The sequence below is a fragment of the Sus scrofa genome, chromosome 1 (genome assembly GCF_000003025.6).
Source record: "Sus scrofa isolate TJ Tabasco breed Duroc chromosome 1, Sscrofa11.1, whole genome shotgun sequence".
Taxonomy (NCBI): Eukaryota; Metazoa; Chordata; class Mammalia; order Artiodactyla; family Suidae; genus Sus; species Sus scrofa.
The window spans coordinates 253,037,102-253,060,739 of record NC_010443.5 but is presented as its reverse complement, the minus strand read 5'-3'; the positions used below and the strand labels follow the sequence as shown (position 1 = coordinate 253,060,739).

The following is a 23,638-nucleotide window of genomic DNA, read 5'->3' as shown; positions in this document are numbered from 1 at the left end:
AGTTCCTAGGCTAGGGGTTGAATCAGAGCTACAGCTGCCAGCCTACACCACAGCCACAGCAACACGAGATCTGAGCCATGTATGTGACCTATACCACGGCTCATGGCAGCACTGGATCCTTAACCCACTGAGCGAGGCCAGGGATCGAACCCGCAACCTCATGGTTCCTAGTTGGATTTGTTTCCGCTGCACCATGACGGGAACTCCCCAGTTTTTTTTTAAATTGAATTATTTGTCTATTTATTATTGATTTATAAGAGATTATGTTCTGGATACTAATCCCTTGTCAGATAATATGATTTGCAAATATTTTCTCCCATTCTCTGGCTTGTTTTTTCATATTCTTGATAATATCCTTTGAAAAGTACAGAAGATTTTATTTTCTGTGAAGTCCAATTTATTTTTATTTATCTTTTTTTTTTCTTTGTCACTTATGGTTTTGGTGTCAGAAACCTACTTCCTAACCCAGAGCCATGAAGATTTACTCATATGTTTCTTTCTTTCTTTCTTTTTTTTTTTGGTCTTTTTGCCATTTCTAGGGCCGCTCCCGCAGCATATGGAAGTTCCCAGGCTAGGGGTCAAATCAGAGCTGTAGCCGCTGGCCTACGCCAGAACCACAGCAACATGAGATCCGAGCTGCGTCTGTGACCTATACCACAGCTCACGGCAAGGCCAGGGATCGAACCTGTAATCTCATGGTTCCTAGTCGGATTCGTTAACCACTGAGCCACGACAGAAACTCCTCATGTGTTTCTTTTTAAGAGTTTTATAGTTTTACATTTATGTATACATCCTTCTTGAGTTAATTTTTGTATATTGTTTGAAGAAGGGGTCCAGTTTTCATATTTTGCATGTAGATATATGGTTTAGATATATAATTTAGTTTTGACTACCTTTTGAACTCTATATAAATGCAGTAGTGATTAGATTCTTATATTTGTGAGATTTTTGGGTATTATTGTGTGGACCATTTATTCATTCTCATTGCTATAAGTTACTGCATTTACAAAGATAATTCACTGTCCAGTTGATTATTACATTTGGTTGTTTTCAGTTTGGTTAGTAGAAATAATGCTGCTGAGAGCATTTTCATATGTATAGGTGCACATAATAGCAGGCCACTCTGGAGTGTATGCATAATAGTAACAGAATCAGGGGGATCCTAGGATATTTATATTAAAATGTAACTTTAGTGTATTGGGTCAGTTGTACCACTAGCACTCTCACTAGCAAAGTTTAAGAGTTCTGTCACATCACATTCTCTTGATATTGTCAGTCTACATAATGTGTTTGTATTTCATTGGGGTTTTAACTTGTATTTCCTTGATGACCATTGAGGTTAAGCATATTTTCATATGTTTATTGGTTATGGTATTAGTCATTTAGATATGGCTTAGAAAAACATTTCTTGCACACTTACAAAGTTGGTGGCTGTAATGGAGCTATGCAGTATGTTTGTATTCTAGGAATCAGGCTGAAAGAACAGCTCCTATTTGGGGAATGCTCCTCTTCTTTCAGAGGGGAAAAGAGAAAAAAGAAAACAGCAGAAACTAATAATATCTTTCAAAAATTCGGCTTGGATTTGGTGTAGGTCATACCCATATGTCCTGCATAGGCCAAAGTGTATCATAAAACTGTACTAAAGGTCAGCGGGTCAGGGAGGAATCCTCCACTCAGAGGTGTTGCAAGTCACATGGCCATAGATGGGGATGAATAATTCTTCCCCAGGAAAAGGAGAGGGCTCAAATACTCGGGGACAGTAAAAAGTATACCGCTTGACTTATGAGGCATGTGTTCAACTCTCTTGTCATTTTCTATTATACTGATTTTTTTTTTTTTACTGATTCCTAGTGGGGGTCCTCTCCCTCTCTCCATCCCTCCCTTCCTTTCTTCCTCCCTCCCTTCCTTTCACTTTTTAGGGCTGCATATGGAAGTTCCCAGGCTAGGGGCTGAATTGAAGCTGCAGCTGTGGGCCTGTGCCACACACAGCCACAGCAAATGCCAGATCTGAACCATGCGTGTAACCTACACTGTAGCTAATGGCAACACCAAATCTTTAATCCACTGATGGTCCAAGGATTGAACCCGGGACCTCATGGATCCTGGTTGGGTTTGTTACCAGTGAGCCACAATGGCAACTCCTCTTTCTTTTTCGTAGTAAATTCTAGATATAAAACCTTTGTTGGTTATGTGTATTGCAGATATTTTGTCCCACTTTATGACTTGCCTTTTAAAACTAATGATGTCTTTTGTTAATAAAATTCTTTTTTAGAAAATTGAGATATAATTGATATATAACATTCTGTTAGTTTCAGGTCTGCAACATAATGATTCAGTATTTGTATGTATTTTAAATAAAAATTTTAACTTCATTATTGTGTAATTTATGGTTTTTTTTTATAGTTGTGTTTTTTGTTTCTTGCTTAAAAAAAAAAACTTCCTCCCAAGATTATGAAGATTTTTTTTCCCCTCTTTTCTTCTATAGTCTCTCTTGTTTTGTCTTTTACCTTTTAATCTGCAATCCACCTAGAATTAATATTTAGCTGACATTTTAACATACTTCCACAAGTCTAGAAAAGAGCTAAAGTGATCTCTAGTGGTTTCTTTTCTTTCTTTCTTTTTTCTTGTACTTGGGGCATGTGGAAATTCCCAGGCCAGGATCAGACTTGAGCCCCAGTTGCAACCTGTGCCACAGCTGTGGCAACTTTGGATCTTTAACCCACTGGGCCCACAAGGGAACACCCTCTCTAGTGGTTTCTATGATCAAATTAATTAAATTTACATGAAGAAACATATTTATTGATATTACACTCACATATGTATAGGAACTACACATGTGTTATTTATTAGTAACATTTTACCAACTTGCTCATGTATGAAAACACGTTGGGCACGTTTTAATTTTTACTACATTTAAAACTGCAAAAAACTCACCTTTCTATATACACCAGCAGTCAGCTACAAAGTCTGCCTTTGGATGCGAATTTCTGTATTTCAGGTATTACCAGTGTTTCACATGTTATCAGGAAGATGAAATCCTGGTCTTTCTGGAATTTGAGATTTTCAGTTTTATTTCATCTTACATGCTCATTCAGTTTCTATCTCTTGTTCCAAGGAGTCTCTATAAACTTAAAGTAAAAGAACCAAAGGGAATAATTCTTGGATGTCTAGTAGAAGAACTAATTTTTGTTTTGTTCTGTTGTTTTGTTTTGTTTGGCCACTCCTGAGGCATGTGAAAGTTCCTGGGCTAGGGATCCAACCTGCGCCACAGCAGCGACCCAAGCTGCTGCAGTGACAAGGCCAGATCCTTAACCACTGCATCACAAGAGAACTCCCAGGATTTGTTTAATTAATTGTGTTTCTGTTATGCAAAGACATTGGCAGAAGTTGAGAATGTTCCCTACAGAAGTGGTACTTACACTAAATATTAAATATCTATTGGAGCACAATGCTATTATATATTTGTAGAATAGTTTGGGGATTAGGTTTTATCATCTAGTAGACTGAAATATTTGTTCTTAAAAACTGACAGAGCTGAACAAACTATTATTTGAAATAAGTTGATTTTACATTTATACACGATGTTTATTGTCCTTCACAAATATAAACATTTTAATCTTGGTAATAGACCTTATGGTTACAGTGAAAAGAAAGGCTAGTCTGGCTTGTCTTTTAGTGTTGACAGTTCAGCTTTGGAATTGGCCACAACTCTTACCTGAAAAAAAGTCTAAATTACTTAAATGGTAGTTGTTTAAGAAATAGTACACATTAAAAATCATTTTAAAGATTAAGGAATGAAAAATGACTTATTATAAAGGTTTTGTCCAATATAGAAATAAATCACATCTCTGTGTATGAAAAATGTCTGTGTATGAAAAAGTCAGGGAGTGCTGCACAAATTATTTGCATGCAAATACTTAAAAATATACTATGAAACTTCACATACTTAATATACCAAATATATTTAAAATATACTTAAAATACATTACAAAAACATCAGGATGCAGCCCTTACATATGTTTTTTGGTGTTTTAAATGTAACCTCTCAGAGGATTAGGTTTGATCAAAAAGGGTGTGGGATTACATCCCCAGGTATGTGACAGCAGTTCTATTTTTTGATAACTAACAATCATATTGTGGATGTGCAATAATTTTTCTTAACTATTAAGTTAATTTCTAACCTTTAGATTTTGTGATTCTTGAGGACTTCTTAAATGCCTTGATGTTCAGATGAAGTAATACCGTTAGCTTTTAATGTTTTTAGTAGTAAACATGGACCATTATCCAAGACTTGTTTTATTAACAGAGTATTGCTCTTGCTTTTCAGCGGGGATCTGATGAGCTTCTTTCTTCTGGCATCATTAACGGACCTTTTACCATGAACAGTTCCACTCCTTCTACAGGTGTGTTTGGTGAGTTTTCTTTTTTTTTCCCCCCCAAAATCTGGAATGTTTTTCCCTTGGGTTTTAAAAATCTTTTTCTTGTTTTGTTCATCTTATAATCATGCATTGAAGTGCCACTATTTACACAAAAAACAAAAATTTGTTTCACTGAAGTTCATGTAGATGAAATTACTGGTTATAACGCTCTTAAATTTTAAGTATTAATTTGGATTTAATTTGGTAATTCCTTTTTTGACATTCTTTGTTGTGTAGTTGTGATAAATTCTCAATAAATTGGTGATCTAGAGCTATTGAGTGAAAGAGCTAGATTTAAAAACTTGTGTTAGGAGTTCTTGTTGTCGCTCAGCAGGTTAAGAACCTGACATAATGTCTGTGAGGATATAAGTTTGATCCCAGATCAGTGCGTTAAGGATCTGGTGTTGCTGTGAGCTGTGGTGTAGGTCGCAGATGTGGCTCGGATCATGTTGTGCTGCAGCTGCAGCTCAGGCCAGTAGCTGCAGCTCTGATTTACCTCCTAGCCTGAGAACTTATATATGCCTCAGGTGCAGCCCTAAATAGCAAAAAAAAAAAAAAAGTAAGTGTTCTTGAAATTTGAGTTCTGTAAAATGAATTGGAGGAGTGCAATACTAGAGAGATAGCGAGCAGTTAGGAGACTATTGCTGTATAGAAGATCTTAGTAAGGGAGGGTAATTGTGCTTTCATTTATATTAGAAAATACACAGAGAACAGGGTTGGACACCATGGCGGGTTCAGATATTTATAAACTAATTTGAGGTTTCTCTGCACCATTCACATGGAAGTATCAGGTAGGCAGGGTTCTTTTTTCTTTTTAGGGCCGCACCTGTGGCATATGGAAGTTCTCAGGCTAGGGGTCTAATTGGAGCTGCAGCTGCCAGCCTATGCCACAGCCACAGCAATACTGGATCTAACCCGCATCTGCAACCTACACTACAGTTTTATGGCAACACAGTATCTTTAACCCAGTGAGGGAGGCCAGGGATTGAACCCACGTCTTCATGGATACTAGTCTGGTTCTTTTTTTTTTTTTTTTTTTTTTTTTGTCTTTTTGCCATTTCTTGGGCCGCTCCCGCGGCATATGGAGGTTCCCAGGCTAGGGGTCTAATCGGAGCCATAGCTGCTGGTCTACGCCACAGCCACAGCAACACAGGATCCGAGCCGCATCTGCAACCTCCACCATAGCTCATGGCAACGCCGGATCGTTAACCCACTGAGCAAGGCCAGGGATCGAACCCGCAATCGCATGGTTCTTAGTCGGACTTGTTAACCGCTGCACCACGACGGGAACTCCCCTAGTCTGGTTCTTAACACACTGAGCCACAACAGGAATTCCCAGCAGTGGGTTCTTCTGATTTCAACATCGTAAGAGAAATTTGGAAGTCAATATCATACACATTTGATAACCAAAGGCATGAGAGCAGACAGTCTCAGAAAAGGTGAGATTTGTATCCAAATGTTTTTGGAGTTATAAGGAGTTAGTGAGTGGACCTCACTTCCCACACCCTGAATTAACATGGTGCTTGGAAGAGTGAACTGCCTTTTTGTGAAGATCCTGTAAGAGAAGTGGACTAGATTCAGTTAAGACAAAGATGTATAAAGAACATTCATTGAAGAGATTGAGTGTATGGGAATTGGTCAACCATGATGCATTGTTCTAGAAGACTAAATGGAAGGATTTTGTCAGCAAGGCAGCAGCAGAGGGTTTGTTCATGTGGAAGTATGGATAGGCATGAGACTGAAGGGGCTTTTCACCCTTCACCTGCCATCAGAATCACCTGGATGGCTTTTAAAAGCACAGTTTCTGAGTCTATCCTCAGAATTTCTAATTCAGTAAATCTCAGGTGGGTCCTGAGAATTTGCATTTCCACAAGTTCCCAGTAATGGTGATGCTTCCATTTGAGGAACCACACTTTTAAAAGAACCACTGAATGAAGGAAATGCCAGAATCTGAAGGGTTTTTTTTTGTCTTTTGGGGGGTTTTTTTTTGGCGGTCTTTTTGCCTTTTCTAGAGCCACTCCCGCAGCATATGGAGGTTCCCAGGCTAGGGGTCGAATCCGAGCTGTAGCTGCCAGAGCCACAGCAACACAGGATCTGAGCCACGTCTGCAACCTACACCACAGCTCACAGCAACGCCAGATCCTTAATCCACTGAGCAAGGCCAGGGATCAAACTCGCAACGTCATGGTTCCTAGTTGGATTCGTTAACCACTGAGCCATGACGGGAACTCCTAAAGTTTGTTTTTAAAGCTTTTTAGGTGACACATAGCAGATGCAGCCAGGGTTGAGGACCATTGCTGGAGAGTTACTTTCATTTATCCTGAATAGGAATGAACTAGTTCTCTACAGAATTGTTTCCTTCTGGAACTTCAGTTGACGTGTATAGGACTACTCATTTAGTCCTGCCCCCCACCTTTTTTTGGCCACACCCACGGTATGTGGAAGTTCCCAGGCCAGGGGGTTGGAACCCACACCACAGCAGTGACAAAGCCAGATTCTTAACCCACTACACCGAAAAAGAACTCCAGTCCTGCATTTGTGTTAACCCCTTACATTTATTGTCACCTCTTTCTCTTTAAAGGTCCTGTATTTTGGATAATTTCCTTTTTTTCAGTTTCACTGACTCACTGTAGTACAACTGGTTAAGGATTTGGCCTTGTCAGTGCAGTGGCTCAAGTTACTGCTGTGGCACAGGTTGCATCCCTGGCCTGGGAACTTCCACATGCTGTGGGCATGGCCCAGAAAAATCACATTGATAATGGGTAGCTAGAAGAAGCCATTTTGTGTTAAGTACAGTCTTCATCACAAAATTCTGCTTGTTCAGTTAACCTAAATGTGGCTTTTAAAATGTTTGTAAAATTTGTCAGCTGTAGTTTCTCTTTCTATCCAAAGAATATTGGCATATGGAGGTTCCCAGGCTAGGAGTTGAATCGGAGCTACAGCTGCCAGCCTGTGCCATAGCTACAGCAATGGAGGGTCTGAGCCATGTCTGTGACCTAACCATAGCTCACGGCAACAATGGATCCTTAACACACAGAGCAAGGCCAGGGATCGAACCTTCAACTTCATGGTTAGTAGTCGGATTCATTTTTGCTGCGCCACAATGGGAATTCCCAGAACAGTGTTTTTTTGCCATGACATTTTGCTGCACTATAATTTATGCTTCTATGATTACCTCAAAGAAGCTTTTATCTTTAACATTGAAATTTTTTTTCATTTTTTAAAAAAATCTATTGAAGTATAGTTGATTTACAAGGTTGTGATAATTTCTGCTGTACAACAAAGAGATTCAGTTATACATGTACACACATTCATTCTCTTCCACATTCTTTTCCCACATAGATTATCACAGAATATTTTTTTTTTTTTTACGGAATAAAATACATATATTTAAACCCAATTACAGTCAGACAGATTATTATATCATGGATCTTAAACAGATTAAGTGTCTCCCTCTGGAGAAGTAGAATGGAAAATATGCTGAGACAAATAGGAAATTTATTCTATGCTTTATCCCATTTTGTATGACTTTCATCTTTACTATTTAGTATTGTCTATTACATTTCAATTTTTCTTTAAAAATTAGCATTATATTAAAATTGTGTATATTATGCAACTAAAATTTATAGAGAAGAAAGCCTTAGTTACCATTAAATATTTTATATAGCATAATAAAAAGAGTAACTTAACTGGTAAGAATAACAAAAATAATACACCCTCTGAAAATAAGTAAAATATAAAATGCATAAGTTGGTTAAAAAACAGTGTAACTATATAAATATAACATTGAAACTTTTTAAAGCGAATTTTCATCCGTCAGACATTTTGACTTTTTAAGAATTTAGGAGTTCCCATCGTGGCTCAGTGGTTAACGAATCCAACTAGGAACCATGACGTTGCGAGTTTGATCCCTGGCCTTGCTCAGTGGCTTAAGGATCCGGCATTGCCGTGAGCTGTGGTGTAGGTTGCGGATGCGGCTCGGATTCTGTGATGCTGTGGCTCTGGCTAGGCCGGTGGCTACAGCTCCAATTGGACCCCTAGCCTGGGAACCTCCATATGCCGCGGGAGCAGCTCTAGATAAGGCAAAAAAAAAAAAAAAGAATTTAAAAGTTTTATTTAATTAATTAATTCATTTATTTTTGGGTGTACCCACAGCATATGAAAATTCCCTGGCCAGGCATCAAACTCGCATCACAGCAGCAACCCAAACTGCTTCAGTGACAAGGCTGGATCCTTAATCTGCCTAACCACAAGGGGACTCCAGACATTTTTAGTTTTGATAGAATAACTTCCCAAAGGCTCTACTTTAGTGGAGTCCATTGAAAAATTCAGTATTAAACCATTACTGGGTAACAGCTGATTTTCTAATGTTAGCAAGTGATGATAAAACTAATAATTTAACTGTTTGAGAAGTTCTGTTAGTGGAGTCAGTGTATAATATCTGATGCTTTATTGTTTACACATAGAGAAGCAACCTCGTAAGTTAAATTATTTCAGAATTACAGATTTATGGATTTACTACAAGATACAAGATGGAATGGCAATAAGTGCATCTGGCCTGTAATTCCAACATTTTCCACTGACCGGCAGCCTGGCAGCTAAATGAATAGCATAAGTAGCAAGCTGAATACTGATGGACAGAGTGAGGAGCTATCCTTAGTTACTTGTGTCCCACTGCATTTCTCCCCCGCCCCCTTTTTTTCTTTTTAGGGCTACACCTATGGCATATAGGAGTTCCCAGGCTAGGGGTCAAATCAGAGCTATAGCTGCTGGCCTATACCACAGCCACAGCCACATCGGATGCAAGCCACATCTGTGACCTACACCACAGCTCATGGCAATGCTGGATCTTTAACCCAATAAGCAAGGCCAGGGATTGAAAATCCTCATATTTGCTAGTCGGGTTTGTAACCTGCTGAGCTACACTGGGAACTCTCCTTTCTTTTTTTGAAATTAAAGGCTCTATATGTTGTCTGTGAAAAAGTCATGAAAAGATTCAGCCTCTCAGATTTAACTACTGTACTTGTGGCTTATAAACTTTGCTAGATGACTCCATGGCAAAAACTGGAAGTTAAAAAAATCAGTTGGGTCTATTAGGCCTGTTCTGACTTATTTCAATGAAACTGTTAACAATTTTTTTCAAAAGAGAAGTTGTTAAACTGGATAGGATGCTGTAAAAAAGATGCCAAATTGTGACTGTCCCAGGCAAACTGGGACATATGGTCATTCTGCCTAGGTATTAGTTATAAATATTCCTTTAAAAATGTCTGTTAGCTTATTGTGAACTTATCTTCTTCCATATGAACTTTATTTTGTCTGGTACTAAAAAAAATAATCCCTCATTCCCCATTCTTTTTTTTTTTTTTTCTTGTCTTTTTGCTATTTCTTGGGCCGCTCCCACGCATATGGAGGGTCCCACGCATATGGAGGGTCCCAGGCTAGCTCAGGTTGGAGCTGTAGCCACTGGTCTACACCACAGCCACAGCAGTGTGGGATCTGAGCCGCGTCTGCAACCTAAACCACAGCTCACAGCAACGCCGGATCGTCAACCCACTGAGCAAGGCCAGGGACCAAACCCGCAACCTCATGGTTCCTAGTCGGATTCGTTAACCACTGCGCCACGACAGGAACTCCGTATAGCTAGGATTCTAAAAGTGGTCCTAGAAGAACTGAACTCCATTCTATCTACTGTTTTTGAATCTGAGCAACTCACAAATCTATGGAGCTCAATCCATGAGAAGCCTTTGTTTTTTTGGTTTTGTTTTATGGCCGCCCTCGCCCAAATTCTCAAGCTAGGTTTTTTTTTTTTTTTTTTTTTTTTTTTTTTTTTTGTCTTTTTTTTGCTATTTCTTGGGCCGCTCCCGCGGCATATGGAGGTTCCCAGGCTAGGGGTCCAATTGCCAGAGCCACAGCAATGCGGGGTCTGAGCCATGTCTGCAGCCTACACCACAGCTCACAGCAGCGCCGGATCATTAACCCACTGAGCAAGGCCAGGGATCGAACCCGCAACGTCATGGTTTCTAGTCGGATTCGTTAACCACTGCGCTACGACGGGAACTCCTCATTCCCCATTCTTTACCCACAGAATCTTAGGGATTATGATTTGAACTATATCAATTTATTTGTTAACATGAAATTTGATCTTTTTGTGGCATTGTTTTTCCATCTGGGAACATGACACGTGAGTCCATGGTTTTATGTTAAAAGATGTTACGTTCTTTGGCGATTATGAAAATGTTTTACACTTTTCTACATAAATCATATGCTTTTCCTCCTAAATTTAAGCACAGGAATGATGGCAGAGACTGTGTATTTTGTACCCCAGTACTTTCTATTTTCTTTAGCAACAGAGCCGTAATTTTTAACTGGGCACACTGCCATCCAGATTAAATGACTGTTTTTCTAGTCTTCCTTATAGCTGGGTGTGGTCATATGATTAAGTGCAAGTGTTACTTCTGGGGCATCTGTGCATGGGTTTTTCCTCCTTTATCGTGGTACCTGTGGGAGTTATAACTTCTATCTATGAGGAAAATGTTCCAGAAATCTGCCCTTGAATCTTTTGTTGAATATTAAGCCACACATGCCTTACCAGTAGGGGTGGTGTACCAGCTCTAACATAAAGGCTATGCTAAACCCACTCACAATACTTAAAAACAAGCCGTAAAACAGTTAAGTGATCTGAAAGTAACTTTTAGAAAGGAGACTGGCACTTTAAAAGAATAAAACAAATTCTGGTGCTTGCAATGTTGAGCACTCAATCAAAAATTGCCAGACATGGAAAGAACCACAAAATTGTGACCCATAAGTGGGAGAAAAATCAGTCAACAGAAATAGAGCTAAAAAATGAAAATGGCAGATGATGAAATTAGCATATTTGCACTTTGGAATGGCTATTAAAAGTACAGGAAAGGATTTAAAGGAAAATAGCATGATAAGGAGAAAATGAAAGATAAAAATCAAGTAGAACTTCTAGAGATAAAATTTAACATCCTTTTAAAAAATCATGGCACGGCTTTAGCAGCATTACTATTCTACAGAGGAAATGATCAGTGAACTTAAGACAGCAATAGAGATTGAAGCACACAGACCCCAAAGAAAAGATTAAAAAAGAAATTAATAGAACTTTAGTAACCTATAGAACAAAATAAACTGCTCTTAACATATGTATAATTAAATGCCAGAAAAAAAGATAAGGGTGGGGAAACAAATCTATCTGACGAAATCATGACTGAAAGTATTCCAGATATGATGGAAACTATAAACCCACCTATCCAGAAAGTTCAGTGAACCACAGGCAGGATAAACACAATCAAAACCACACTAAGTCTCATCATAATCAAATTGCTGAAAACCAGGAATGCAGAACAAATCTTAAAAGTAGCCAGAGGAAAAAGGTTACATTTTATTCAGAGAAACAAAGATAAGAGTAATGAGAGAGTGCTTGCCTGAAACTGCAAACCAAAGGACAGTGGAACAACATCTCTAAAATACTGAAAATAAATCCAAACTGGAATTCTATGTCTAGTTAAAATAGTTTAAAAAGAAAAAGTTAAAATAAAGCCTTCTTTGGAACACACAAGAGCTGAGAGCATTTGTTAGTAATGCTTACATTTTATACAATGGAAAAGGAAATTCCTCAGACTTGAGGAGAATGACATCAGGTGTGTATTGGGTGTACAAAAAGAGATAAATATGTTGAAGTGTGACTTTTAGTCCTCAGTTTTGCTCTTCTTGTTGTTGTTAATTTAATCGAGGTATTCTGGGAAGATGGTGGAGTTAGAAGTACCGGGAGTCTGTCTTTCTACCTAAACAACAACTGCACTGGCAGAATCTAACTAATTTGGAACTCTGGAGTCTTTTGAAGGCTTCCAAGTTTCAGGGGCAGACTTGGAAGGTAAATTGTGGTTAATTTTGGTCAATTTGAGCTCTTATCACAGTAGCAGACAACCATTCCTCACCCTCAGTCACATGGCAGGCAGCTGAGATGAATTCCAGAGCAGGAGCAGGAGCCGGAGCCAGGGTGGACAAAAAGGGCTTTGTCTTTCAACTTTCAGAGGTCTGTGCTCAGATTGCTGATTGCTTTTTCTAATCACACAGTTACAGGCAAAGAGGCAGGTAACCACTGTCCTGTCCTTGCATCTCTCCCTGTTGTTGCAAGCCAGCACCCACTGCCACCCCCCTGTGACTTCAGGGGATTTAAAGGACTGGTGCTTTCCACTCCCTCCTTCCCTTCATTTTTCCTCCACCTCCCCATCCTTTTGGAAGCCAGAGATTGAAGATGAGGACATTAAAAAAAACAACTCCATCTACATGGAAAATAAGAAAGTGATTGTACATGCCCAGGAAAAGACTCAAAAAACCCTGAGAAGAACTTCAGTTTACACCTCAAGCTGATCCTTGGCATAGAGACAGTCTAGAACAATCAAAAAAACAGTAGAAATAGTAATACAAACCAGAAAACCTTCAGAAAGTGAAAGAGTGTAATTTCCAGTTACCATATCCCCAAATTTAATGAAAAACATGACTATAGTCATCCAAGAAGCTTAGTGAACTCCAGGTAAGATGAATTCATTGAGACAACATTTATAATCAAACTTTTGAAAGTCAGAGACAAAGAGAGAATCCTGAAAACTGCAAGAATCAACTCATTCACATAGAAGGGACTCTCAATAAGAATATGAGCATATTTCTCTTTAGGAACTTTGTCCAGAAGTCATTGGGCCAATATATTCAAAGTGCTAAAAAATAAAACTGTCAACCCAGTATCCTATATTTGGTAAATCTGTCCGTCAAAAAAGTAGAGAAATTATGACATTCCCAGATGAGCAGAACCTGAAGGAGTTTGTTATCACTAGATCTGCCCTGCAAGAAATACTCAAAGGATTCCTTTAGGGTGAAATGAAAGGACACTAGACAATAACTCGAAGTCATATGGAGAAATAAAAATCTCAGTGAAGGCCATTATAAAAGCCGATACTATTCTAACAGTGGTTTGAAACCCACTTTTTGTCTTCTGCAGATTTAAGGGACTGATACATTTTTAAAAAATTGCTAATCTGAAAGCTACCAAGTAACTTGGTTTGTAACTCCACATTTTGCTTTCTACATAATTTAGGAGATTAATGCATTTTAAAGAATTGTTAGTTTGTGTTTCTGGGCACACATTGTTTAAAGATGTAGTTTTGTGATAACAACTGAAAGGCGTGGGGACAGAGCTGGAAAGGAGCAGTTTTTGTATGTTCTTGAAGGTAAGCTGTTCTAAATTCAAATCAGAGTCTTGTAACTTTAGGATGTTAAATGTAATCCCCATGGTAACCACAAAGAAAATAGCTATAGAATATTCACAAAAGGAAATGAGAACAAATACTTAGTCAAAATCTTAGAGACAGGGAGTAGAATAGTGGTTGCCAGGGACTGGAAGAAGTGGGGAATGGGGAGTTACTGTTTAATGGGTATAGGGTTTGAGTTTTACAAGGTGGAAAGTATTACGGAGATGGATGGTAGTGATAGTTGTACATTATGAATGTATTTGACACTGCTGAATCCTGCATTTTAAAATGGTTGAGATAGTGAATTTTATGAGCATTATACCCCAGTAAAAACTTTTTTTTTTTTTTTTAAAGTATGGAGTCCTCTCTGTGGAAAGCTCTATAAGATACAATAAATGAATAAAACAAGATGCAAAAAGAAAAAAGATAACTCTCTCTAAAGCAAGATAACATTGATGTATTTGGAGGGGGTTATACCATGTATGAAAAGTAAAATATGTGACAGTAACACAAAGGGTATGATAAGGGAAATAGACATATATTTTGAAAAGTTCTTACATTATATCTAGGTATTATTTTAAGGTAGACTGTGTTAAGTTAAAGATGCTTTTTTTTTTTTTTTTTTTTTTTTTTTTTTTTGGTCTTTTTGCCGTTTCTTGGGCCGCTACTGCGGCATTTGGAGGTTCCCAGGCTAGGGGTCGAATTGGAGCTGTAGCCGCCGGCCTATGCCAGAGCCACAGGATCTGAGTCATGTCTGCGATCTACACCACAGCTGACGGCAACGTCAGATCCTTAACCCACTGAGTGAGGCCAGGGACCGAACCCGCAACCTCATGGTTCCTAGTTGGATTCGTTAACCACTGAGCCATGACAGGAACTCCAAGATGCTTCTTACTGATTTAACTCCAGACCAGTCACTTTAAAAAAGTAAACAAAAAAGTAAAGATTACAGTTAAAAAGCAGAGATCATTGCCATTTATGTGTATATTATGTGCCTTTTGTTTGTGGACATTATGTTTTCTTGATAAATTGATCTCTTTATCATTATGAAATGACTTTATCCCTGGTTATATTCCTTTTCCTAAAGTCTAACTTTGTTTGATATTAGTATAACCACTCCAGCTTTCCTATGATTAGTTTTGACAAATTTATCTTTTTCCATCTTTTTATTTTTCACCTGAGATTTTATATTTTAAGTGGATTTCTTATTCCCAATATATAATTCATCTTTGCTTTTATCGAGACTGATTATCTCGGCCTTTCAGTTGGACTATTTATGCCATTTTCACTTAATATAGTTATTGATGTGGTTGAATTTTATTCTGTCTTCTTGCTATTTGTTTTCTGTCTTTTGTACTCTTGGTTTCATCTTTGTTTCCTGTAGATTTTTTTGTATATGTTTTATTATTTATTAATTTGTATTCTATTTATATTTCTTGATAAATATATATAGTGAATATATATGTATTCACATAATTAAAGAGCTTCAGACTATAAAGTAAAACTAACACAGCTTAACAGAGAAAACAGACAAATCCACCACTATGGCTAGAGATTTCAACACTCTTCTCTCAGTAATTGATGGTATAGTTGATAAAAATCAGTAAGCATACAGAACAGGGGTTAGCAAACTCTGGCCTAAAGACTAGATACATTCTCTTGCCCACTTTCGTTTTGCCGTGAGCTAAGACTGATTTTTACATTTCTTCTTGACAAACACAAAGAATATTTTGTGATATGTAAAATTTAAATGAAATTAAATTTCAGTGTCCATACATAAAATTTTATTTGAACATAGTCATGCTCACTTATTTACATGTTACCTATGGCCACTCTCAGGTTGCAGCTACATAGGTGAATAGTTGTGTCAGAGCCTGAATGGCCACAAAGTCTCAAAAATTTATGTCAACCTTTAGAAGTTTGTAAATTCCGTAATACAGAAGTTTTCAACACTATCAATCAGCTTGACCTTGTTGACATATGGAACAGTCCCCAACTCTATCGGAATACGTATTCTTTTCAAGTTCCCATGAAATGGTTAGTAAGGTAGAGTGTATGCTGAGTACTTAAACAAGTCTTAGCAAATGTGAATGTATTAAAATTATGCATTAGAATTATATTAGAAATTTTAAAAAACATGATCCTCAATTATTTGGGGGAAGTACCCAGTTCTTTAGGAAAAGCAAGTAACACTTAATCCATGGGTCGCATAAGAAGTCACAAGGTAAATTAGAAGATATTTTAAAGTGAATTAAACTGGAATTCCCTGGTGGCTCAGTGGGTTGGGGATCTGGCGTTGTCACTGTTGTGGCTCCGGTCACTGCTGTGGTGTGGGTTTGATCTCTAGCTCAGGAACTTCTGCATGCTGTGAACACGGCTAAAACACCAAATACATAAATAAATAAAATGAGAACACAGCTTACTGAAGTGTGTAGGGTTCTGCTAGAGCCACTCTTGGAAGGAAATTTACAGCTTTTAATGTTTTATTAGAAAAGAAAAAAAAGTCTAAAATGAATGATCTAAGCTTCTAAGTGTAGCATAAAAGAGCAAGTTAAACCCCAAGTAAATACAGGAAAATATTAAATATGAAAACAAAAGCTAATAACATAGGAAATGAGAAGAATTAATTAAATCAATAGCTGTTTTTTAATAGATCAATAAAATTAATAAACACCTAGACAAGAAAAGAAGATAGAAACTACCAACGTCAAGAATGATCCTGTAGACATTAAAAGGATATTGTTATGGACTGAATGATGGTGTGCCTCCTCCCCAAATTCATATGTTTAAGCCCTAACTCCCAGAGTGATGGTATTTGGAGATCTGGGGACTTTGGAGCGGGGACTCTCATGATGGAATTAATGTCTTTATAGGAAGAGTTATCAGAGAGCTTGCTTTTTTCCCTTCATCTCTGCCATGTGAGGACACTCTAAGCCAGGAAGAGTCCTCACTAGAGTGACCATGCTGACCCTTGAATTTGGACGTCTAGTCTCCAGAGCTATGATTTTATTGTTAGAACCACCTTGTCTGTCATCTTTATTATGGTATCCTGAGTAGGCTAAGATAGATATCAACTGAATATTATGAACAATTTCAAGACAGATTTGACAGTTTAGATGAAGTAGACAGCTTCCTTGAAAAAATTTAGGTACAAGAGGAATAGAAAACCTAAATACCTGTTTTAAAAATCAAATTGATATTTAAAAAGTCCAGGTTTGGAGTTCCTGCTGTGGCACAGGAGTTTAGGTGTCAGACTGCAGCAGCTCAGGTCACCCTGGTGGTATGGGTTTGGTCTTCATCCTGGCACGGTAGGTTGGAGGATCTGGCGTTGCCACAGCTGTGACATTGGTTGCAGCTTTGGCTTGGATTCAGTCTCTAGCCTGGGAACTTTCATGTGCTGCAGGTATAGCCATTAAAAAACCAAAAAACAAAAAACAAAAAAAACAAATGGAAACCTAGGTTCAGTGGGTTCTTTTGGTCGTCATGTTGGTCATTTGCCAAAGGTTGTCTGCGTTTAAAATGCAGGTAGATTTAACTCTACCTGTACCTAATAAAGTTGAATTTTTTAAAAGACCCATATTTCTAGGATAGTTTTTCTGGTAGATCCCTTCAGTTTTGAGGTGGGACTATAGGAATTTTTAAAAAGCCTCTTCCACTTATCTCTTTGGAAAGTGATTTTTTTTTTTTTTTTTTTTTTGGCTACACTTGTGGCATGCAGAAGTTCCTGGGCCAGGGATTGAACCCCTGCACAGCAGTGACAATGCTGAATCCTTAACTGCTAGGCCACCAGGGAACTCCTGGGACATGAGAAATGTGTAGTAGGCATTTAGGAGTTTTCATTATATTGTTAAAAAAATACAAGTTTTATGTAAGCTAAGTATTTAGAATGCTTATTTTCTTTTTAAAAAAATTTTTTTATTATAGTTGATTTACAATGTTCTGTCAATTTCTGCTGTACAGCAAAGTGACCCAGTTATACATATACACACGTTCTTTTTTTTCACATTATCCTCTATCATGTTCCATCACAAGTGATCTGATATTTTTCCTTGGATTATACAGCAGGATCTCGTTGCTCATCCATTCCAGATGCAGTAGTTTGCAACTACTAACCCCAAACTTCCAGTCCCTCCCACTCCCTCCCTCTCCCTCTTGATAGCCACAAATCTGTTTCCATGTCTATGAGTTTGTTTCTTTTCTGTAGATAGGTTCACTTGTGCCATATATTAGATTCCAGATATGTGATATCCTATGGTATTTGTCTTTCTCCTTCTGACTTACTTCACTTAGTAAGGGAATCTGTAGCTGCATCCATGTTGCTGCAAAATGGCATTATTTTGTTCTTTTTTATGCCTGAGTAGTATTCCAGAAATTTACTGGAATGCTTATTTTCATGATAAAATTTTTTGAAAATCCATAGTATATCCTTTTGTAAAATAATTCATCCAAGTTTTGTATTCATTGCATTAGAATTTCCTCATTCCTTTTTTTTTTTTTTTTTTTTTTGTCTTTTTTGTTGTTGTTGTTGTTGTTGCTATTTCTTTGGGCCGCTCCTGCGGCATATGGAGATTCCCAGGCTAGGGGTCGAATCGGAGCTGTAGCCACCGGCCTACGCCAGAGCCACAGCAACTCGGGATCCGAGCCGCGTCTGCGACCTACAGACCTACACCACAGCTCAGGGCAACGCCGGATCGTTAACCCACTGAGCAAGGGCAGGGACCGAACCCGCAACCTCATGGTTCCTAGTCGGATTCGTTAACCACTGCGCCACGACGGGAACTCCCTCATTCCTTTTTTATTAAATTATGATTCCATATGATTGCTTATATATACTTTCCATCTTCAGATTATTGTATTTATCCACTATATATTAGATATAACCTTTTTTGGGTCATATAAGTGAGTAGTCCTTAGATTTTTGGATTTCATATAGTAATAAAATTTTAAGTTAATTTTGAACAATGTGTGAATTTTACAAAGTAAGTACATCAAGGGATAAAAATCACCACTGTATACAGTCATCATTTTAATACCATAAAAGTAGAAAGAACATACTTGCAGGTAAAAACAGGCCCTCTTAAGAAAATCTAGCCAGAAATTATTGATCACTTTGTACTAGGCATTACACCTAATGTTTAAATGTTACCTAATTTAATTTTCCAAATACTCATCTAACATTTTCTAAATAATGTTATTTTACACACTTTATTTATTTATTTTTTTTGTCTTTTTTTGTCTTTTGTTGTTGTTGTTGTTGCTATTTCTTTGGGCCGCTCCTGCGGCATATGGAGATTCCCAGGCTAGGGGTCGAATCGGAGCTGTAGCCACCGGCCTGCGCCAGAGCGCCAGAGCCACAGCAATGTGGGATCCGAGCCGCGTCTGCAACCTACACCACAGCTCACGGCAACGTCGGATCGTTAACCCACTGAGCAAGGGCAGGGACTGAACCCGCAACCTCATGGTTCCTAGTCGGATTCGTTAACCACTGCGCCACGACGGGAACTCCTATTTTACACACTTTATAGGAGAAAAATCTGAGGCTCAGTTATGTCAGGTAGCTTGCCCAGAATAGGATGTCTGATTTCAGAGCCCATGTTCTTAGCATAGCATAGGTACTTTTATAATGCCGAATAATTAACAACCTAAAATGGTGATTTGTTTGCATGTTTTTTGATAAAAATTTGTCAAGATAAGTCTTTAAATAATTTGATGGTGCAATGCAAACTCAAATAGCTTATGTAGGTGTTCATTTTTTCTCACATGTAGTTTTGTGGAGATTATGAATACCTCAGTTAAAGAAGCAATCTTCTTAATGTTCATTCATTTTGAAATATTTCAGGTGAACTGATAAAAAACCTTTTGCCCTTAGGATATTTTTCTAGTCTTTAACACCTGTTCAGGTTAAGAACACACAAGGCAAGTGGTGTTATCTAGCCTTGTAGGGTCACAGGGAAGTGCAAAAAAGCACTTCCTGCTTGGCTTTCACTCCTGTCCAGGAGATGGATGTTTGGTGTTTAATCTCATGGAAGTCTTATCATTATAATCTTCATATAAACCTGCACATATGCTGAAAATTTATTGTCAGTGTTAAGTTGCTTACTTTTTTTGTAGGAATGGTTAAGTCTCCTGGAGATTTTTGTGGTTAAAAAAAAAAAAAAATTACCGAGAGTTCCCATGTGGCTCAGTGGTTAATGAACCTGACTGGCATCCGTGAGGACAAAGGTTTGATCCCTGGCCTCGCTCAGTGGGTTAAGGATCTGGCGTTGCCATGAACTGTGGTGTAGTTCGCAGACGTGGCTTGGATCCTGCGTTCCTGTGGCTGTGGTGTAGCGGGCGGGTACAGCTCCAATTCAGCCCCCAGCCTGGGAACTTCCATATGCCTCAGGTGTGGCCCTTAAAAAAAGACCAAAAAAAAAAAAAAATTACTTTTAAACTTTAGTTTGAGGAGTTCCCTGGTGGCTCAGCAGGTGAAGGATCCTGCATTGTCACTGCTGTGGATTGGGTCACTGCTGTGGGACTGGTTCTATTCCTGGCTGGGTAATTTCCACATGCTGTGCACACAGCCAAAACAAACAAACAAAAAACTTTAGTTTGAATAATGCTTCTTTCACTTGCTAGTGTGTTTAAAGTTTATTTAATCTTTCAACCTCTCTTCATCTGTTGAAGTTAATAAGATTTAACTTAATATATTTTTATGTGTCAACTCATTGAGGCAGTATAAGTGAAAATGGTATGAAAACTAGAAACTGATGGATATTTTAGGTAGTTGGAAGCCTGTCAGGGTTTTTAGAGCAGGATAGTGATAACATACATATAGGTGGATATGATGTTGGATCTGAGTGGAAGAGGAGGGGGAGTGGGACTAGAAGAAGGGAGAGTAGAAGGGGACAAGATCAGAGGTGAAGTTGGTGACCTTGAGAGTGGAGATGAAAATGGAATCAGTCATTTTGGAGGGAAAAATCAATATTTCATAGTAATCAGTGAGAAATGAGAAGGAACCTCTTGCCTTGTCAGATTAATTTCCAATACACATTTTCCTTTTATTTTTCACAGTCTGTCCTAGGCATTTGATATATATAGGCACAGGCCTATGAGGTCTTCTAGGGGAATTGATAGTCTTTGGGTCTGGGTAGGATGCTGCCTGCATTCATGGATGTAGATGGTTTTGGTATTAAGTCAGCCTATTTACATGTAAGCAAGTTGAGTTCTGTGTCACAGATGTAAATACAGAATATTGCCATATAATTTTTATGTGGTCCTCATGAAATTTGTTTACTTAGGATCACAGACATCTGATTTTAAATTTCCATTAGTATGTAGAAAAATGATCATTTTATGCATTTGGAAAGATTATATTTTTCTCCTAATAGGGCTAACCATGTTGTTTAGTATTTAACAAAACAACACAGTCGTGAAACTTTTGGCTTTCAGATAATTTGCATTCAGTCTTACATGATACTATTTCTGGGGAAAAAAACATTTTTGTACCTTATGTACATAAATTTGAGTACTTGTTACAGGCTTGTCAGTTCTAGTTACCGTCAGTGTTAAAACAGGCTTTAAATAAAATTTGGCATAATAGATTTATTTTACACCAGTGGTTCTCAAACTTCAGGTTGCTTCAGAATCATATGGAAAGCTTGTTAAAACACAGGTTGCTGGATTATTTCTGATTCAGTAGCTCTGAGATATGACTAAAAATTTGTATTTCCAACAAGATGATGTTTATGTTAAGAACTTCTGTTATAAGGAATAAGATTATCCTAGGAAACTACAATTTAGCTTCTAAAAATAGTTTTAAAAATAAATTGGCAAAAATTACATGATGCTTAAGAAATAAACCTATTTTCATAAACATACATCTCAAATTCAGATCCTCATAGAGTGTGATAAATGCGAAATTTTTTACTATAGTCTTTCCTAAATGATGTCATTTATTTAATTAGTAATAAGACAAATAAGGAAAATACCTCTTAAAATACATTGAAGATAATTATAAATACTGTTTTCTATTCACAATAAATAGTTGACTATTTAGAGGTTTTTTGATACTTCTAAATATGTAAATCATTTATCCATCACTTTTCCTTGAAGTTAAAAATCAAAGTTCAGTTTTTTCCTTTTTTTAAAGTTTTATTGAGGTATAGTTGATTTTTTTCAGTGAAAAACCAGAAAACCTATTCATTGAAAGGTGGATGATTTTGTTTTCCACTGTCTTCATTTCTTCCCCAAGAGCCCCATAATTCCCAGAAACCTGAAACTCTTAGAAAGGTCAAATGTAATGCTGTGGTTAATGTAGTATGGCATTCGGCCCAAATTAGTTTTAGTAATTTTTTAAAATTTTTATATTTTTTAGCTAATGGGAATGACAACAAGAAATTTAAAGGAGATAGACCTCCCTGTTCGCCTTCCCGTGTTCTCCATCTTCGAAAAATTCCAAGTGATGTCACCGAAGCAGAGGTCATATCATTAGGTCTACCATTTGGCAAAGTAACTAATCTTTTGATGTTGAAAGGAAAAAGCCAGGTATGTAATTTTTAAAGATTGACCCACAATTATTATCTCTGGGTATTAGTGTTAACAGTAATTTTTATTTTCTTGAACTTGCCTGTATTTTCTAAATTTCATTCTATTTACATAAAGCAGTTTTTCTTTTTTAAAATTGGTTTATTTTTGGGGGTCATGCCCACAACATGCGCAAGATCCTGGGCCAGGGGTCAAACCTGTGCCACAGCAGTAACCTGAGCCACAGCAGTGACAATACCAGATCCTTAACTGCTAGGCCACTAGGAAACTCCCAATAGAATTTTTTTTAATGACAGGAAGCAACAACAACAAAATATTATTACAGGAAATAGTTCTCTCTTATTTATTGACTTGTTAACAAACATTTGTATTCTTTTTTTTTTTTTTTAATTAAATTTTATTTTCCCACTGTACAGCAAGGGGGTCAGGTTATCCTTACATGTATACATTACAATTACAGTTTTTCCCCCACCATTTCTTCTGTTGCAACATGAGTATCTAGACATAGTTCTCTATGCTATTCAGTGGGATCTCCTTGTAAATCTATTCTACGCTGTGACTGATAAGCCCAAGCTCCCGATCCCTCCCACTCCCTCCCCCTCCCATCAGGCAACCACAAGTCTCTTCTCCAAGTCCATGATTGATTTTCTTTTCTGAGGAGATGTTCATTTGTGCTGGATATTAGATTCAAACATTTGTATTCTTAATTACAAAAGGGTTTATGAAAATATCCAGTGATTATCAGAAGACCCTGACAGAGGAGAGGATGTAAATTATACCTCATTTAGGAAAGTAAAGGACATTTAAGTTTTAAAAAATCTATTTAGAAATGTTTAGTATATTGTAGTTGTAGAATTAAGTAGTTTCTTTAGCAATTTGAAAGAGATTTTAAGAAGTTCTTCGTTTCAGGATTTTTTTTTTTTTAATGGCTGCCCCTGGGGCATATGGAAATTCCTGGGCTAGGGGTTGAATCAGAGCTGCAGCTACGCAGTCACAGCAGTGCCAGATCCGAGCCGCATCTGTGACTTATACTGCAGCTTGTGGCAGTGCCAGGTCCTTAACCTGCTGAGCAAAGCCAGGGATTGAACCTGCATCCTCATTGACACTATGTCGGGTTCTTAACCCCCTGAGCCACAACAGGAACTCCTTCATTTCAGGATTTAATTGGTCTTTCTTAAGATAAGGCAACTTGCTTTTGTGGTGACTGTGACAAAAAATACTTGTCATATTGATTTGAACAATCATGTGCTTTCTTGTCCCAACTCTGACCCCACTGGGAGAAATTCTTCATTTCTTTCCTAGTGTTTGGTTGTCCTGAGAATCTTTTACACTTGGCATCCGATGAACGAAGAGGACAACAAATCTGGGTCCTCGACATTTTTGTAGTACATTGTGATAAGTCACTATAAATAAGTTAAAGAAGCA

General features: G+C 37.7%; 1 protein-coding gene across 6 annotated transcripts in view; it reads left to right on the top strand.

The window, feature by feature from the left end:
• The window catches only part of PTBP3 (polypyrimidine tract binding protein 3), a 106,344-nt gene that overhangs the window by 32,320 nt on the left and 50,386 nt on the right, over positions 1-23,638 (top strand). For 3 of the 6 annotated variants that reach the window (XM_005660329.3, XM_021084313.1, XM_013993752.2), the window contains 2 exons: positions 4,328-4,403; positions 22,044-22,213. In XM_005660329.3, coding sequence (XP_005660386.1) covers positions 4,379-4,403; positions 22,044-22,213 — 195 coding nt within the window. In that variant the 5' untranslated portion in view covers positions 4,328-4,378. 6 annotated transcript variants of the gene reach the window in all.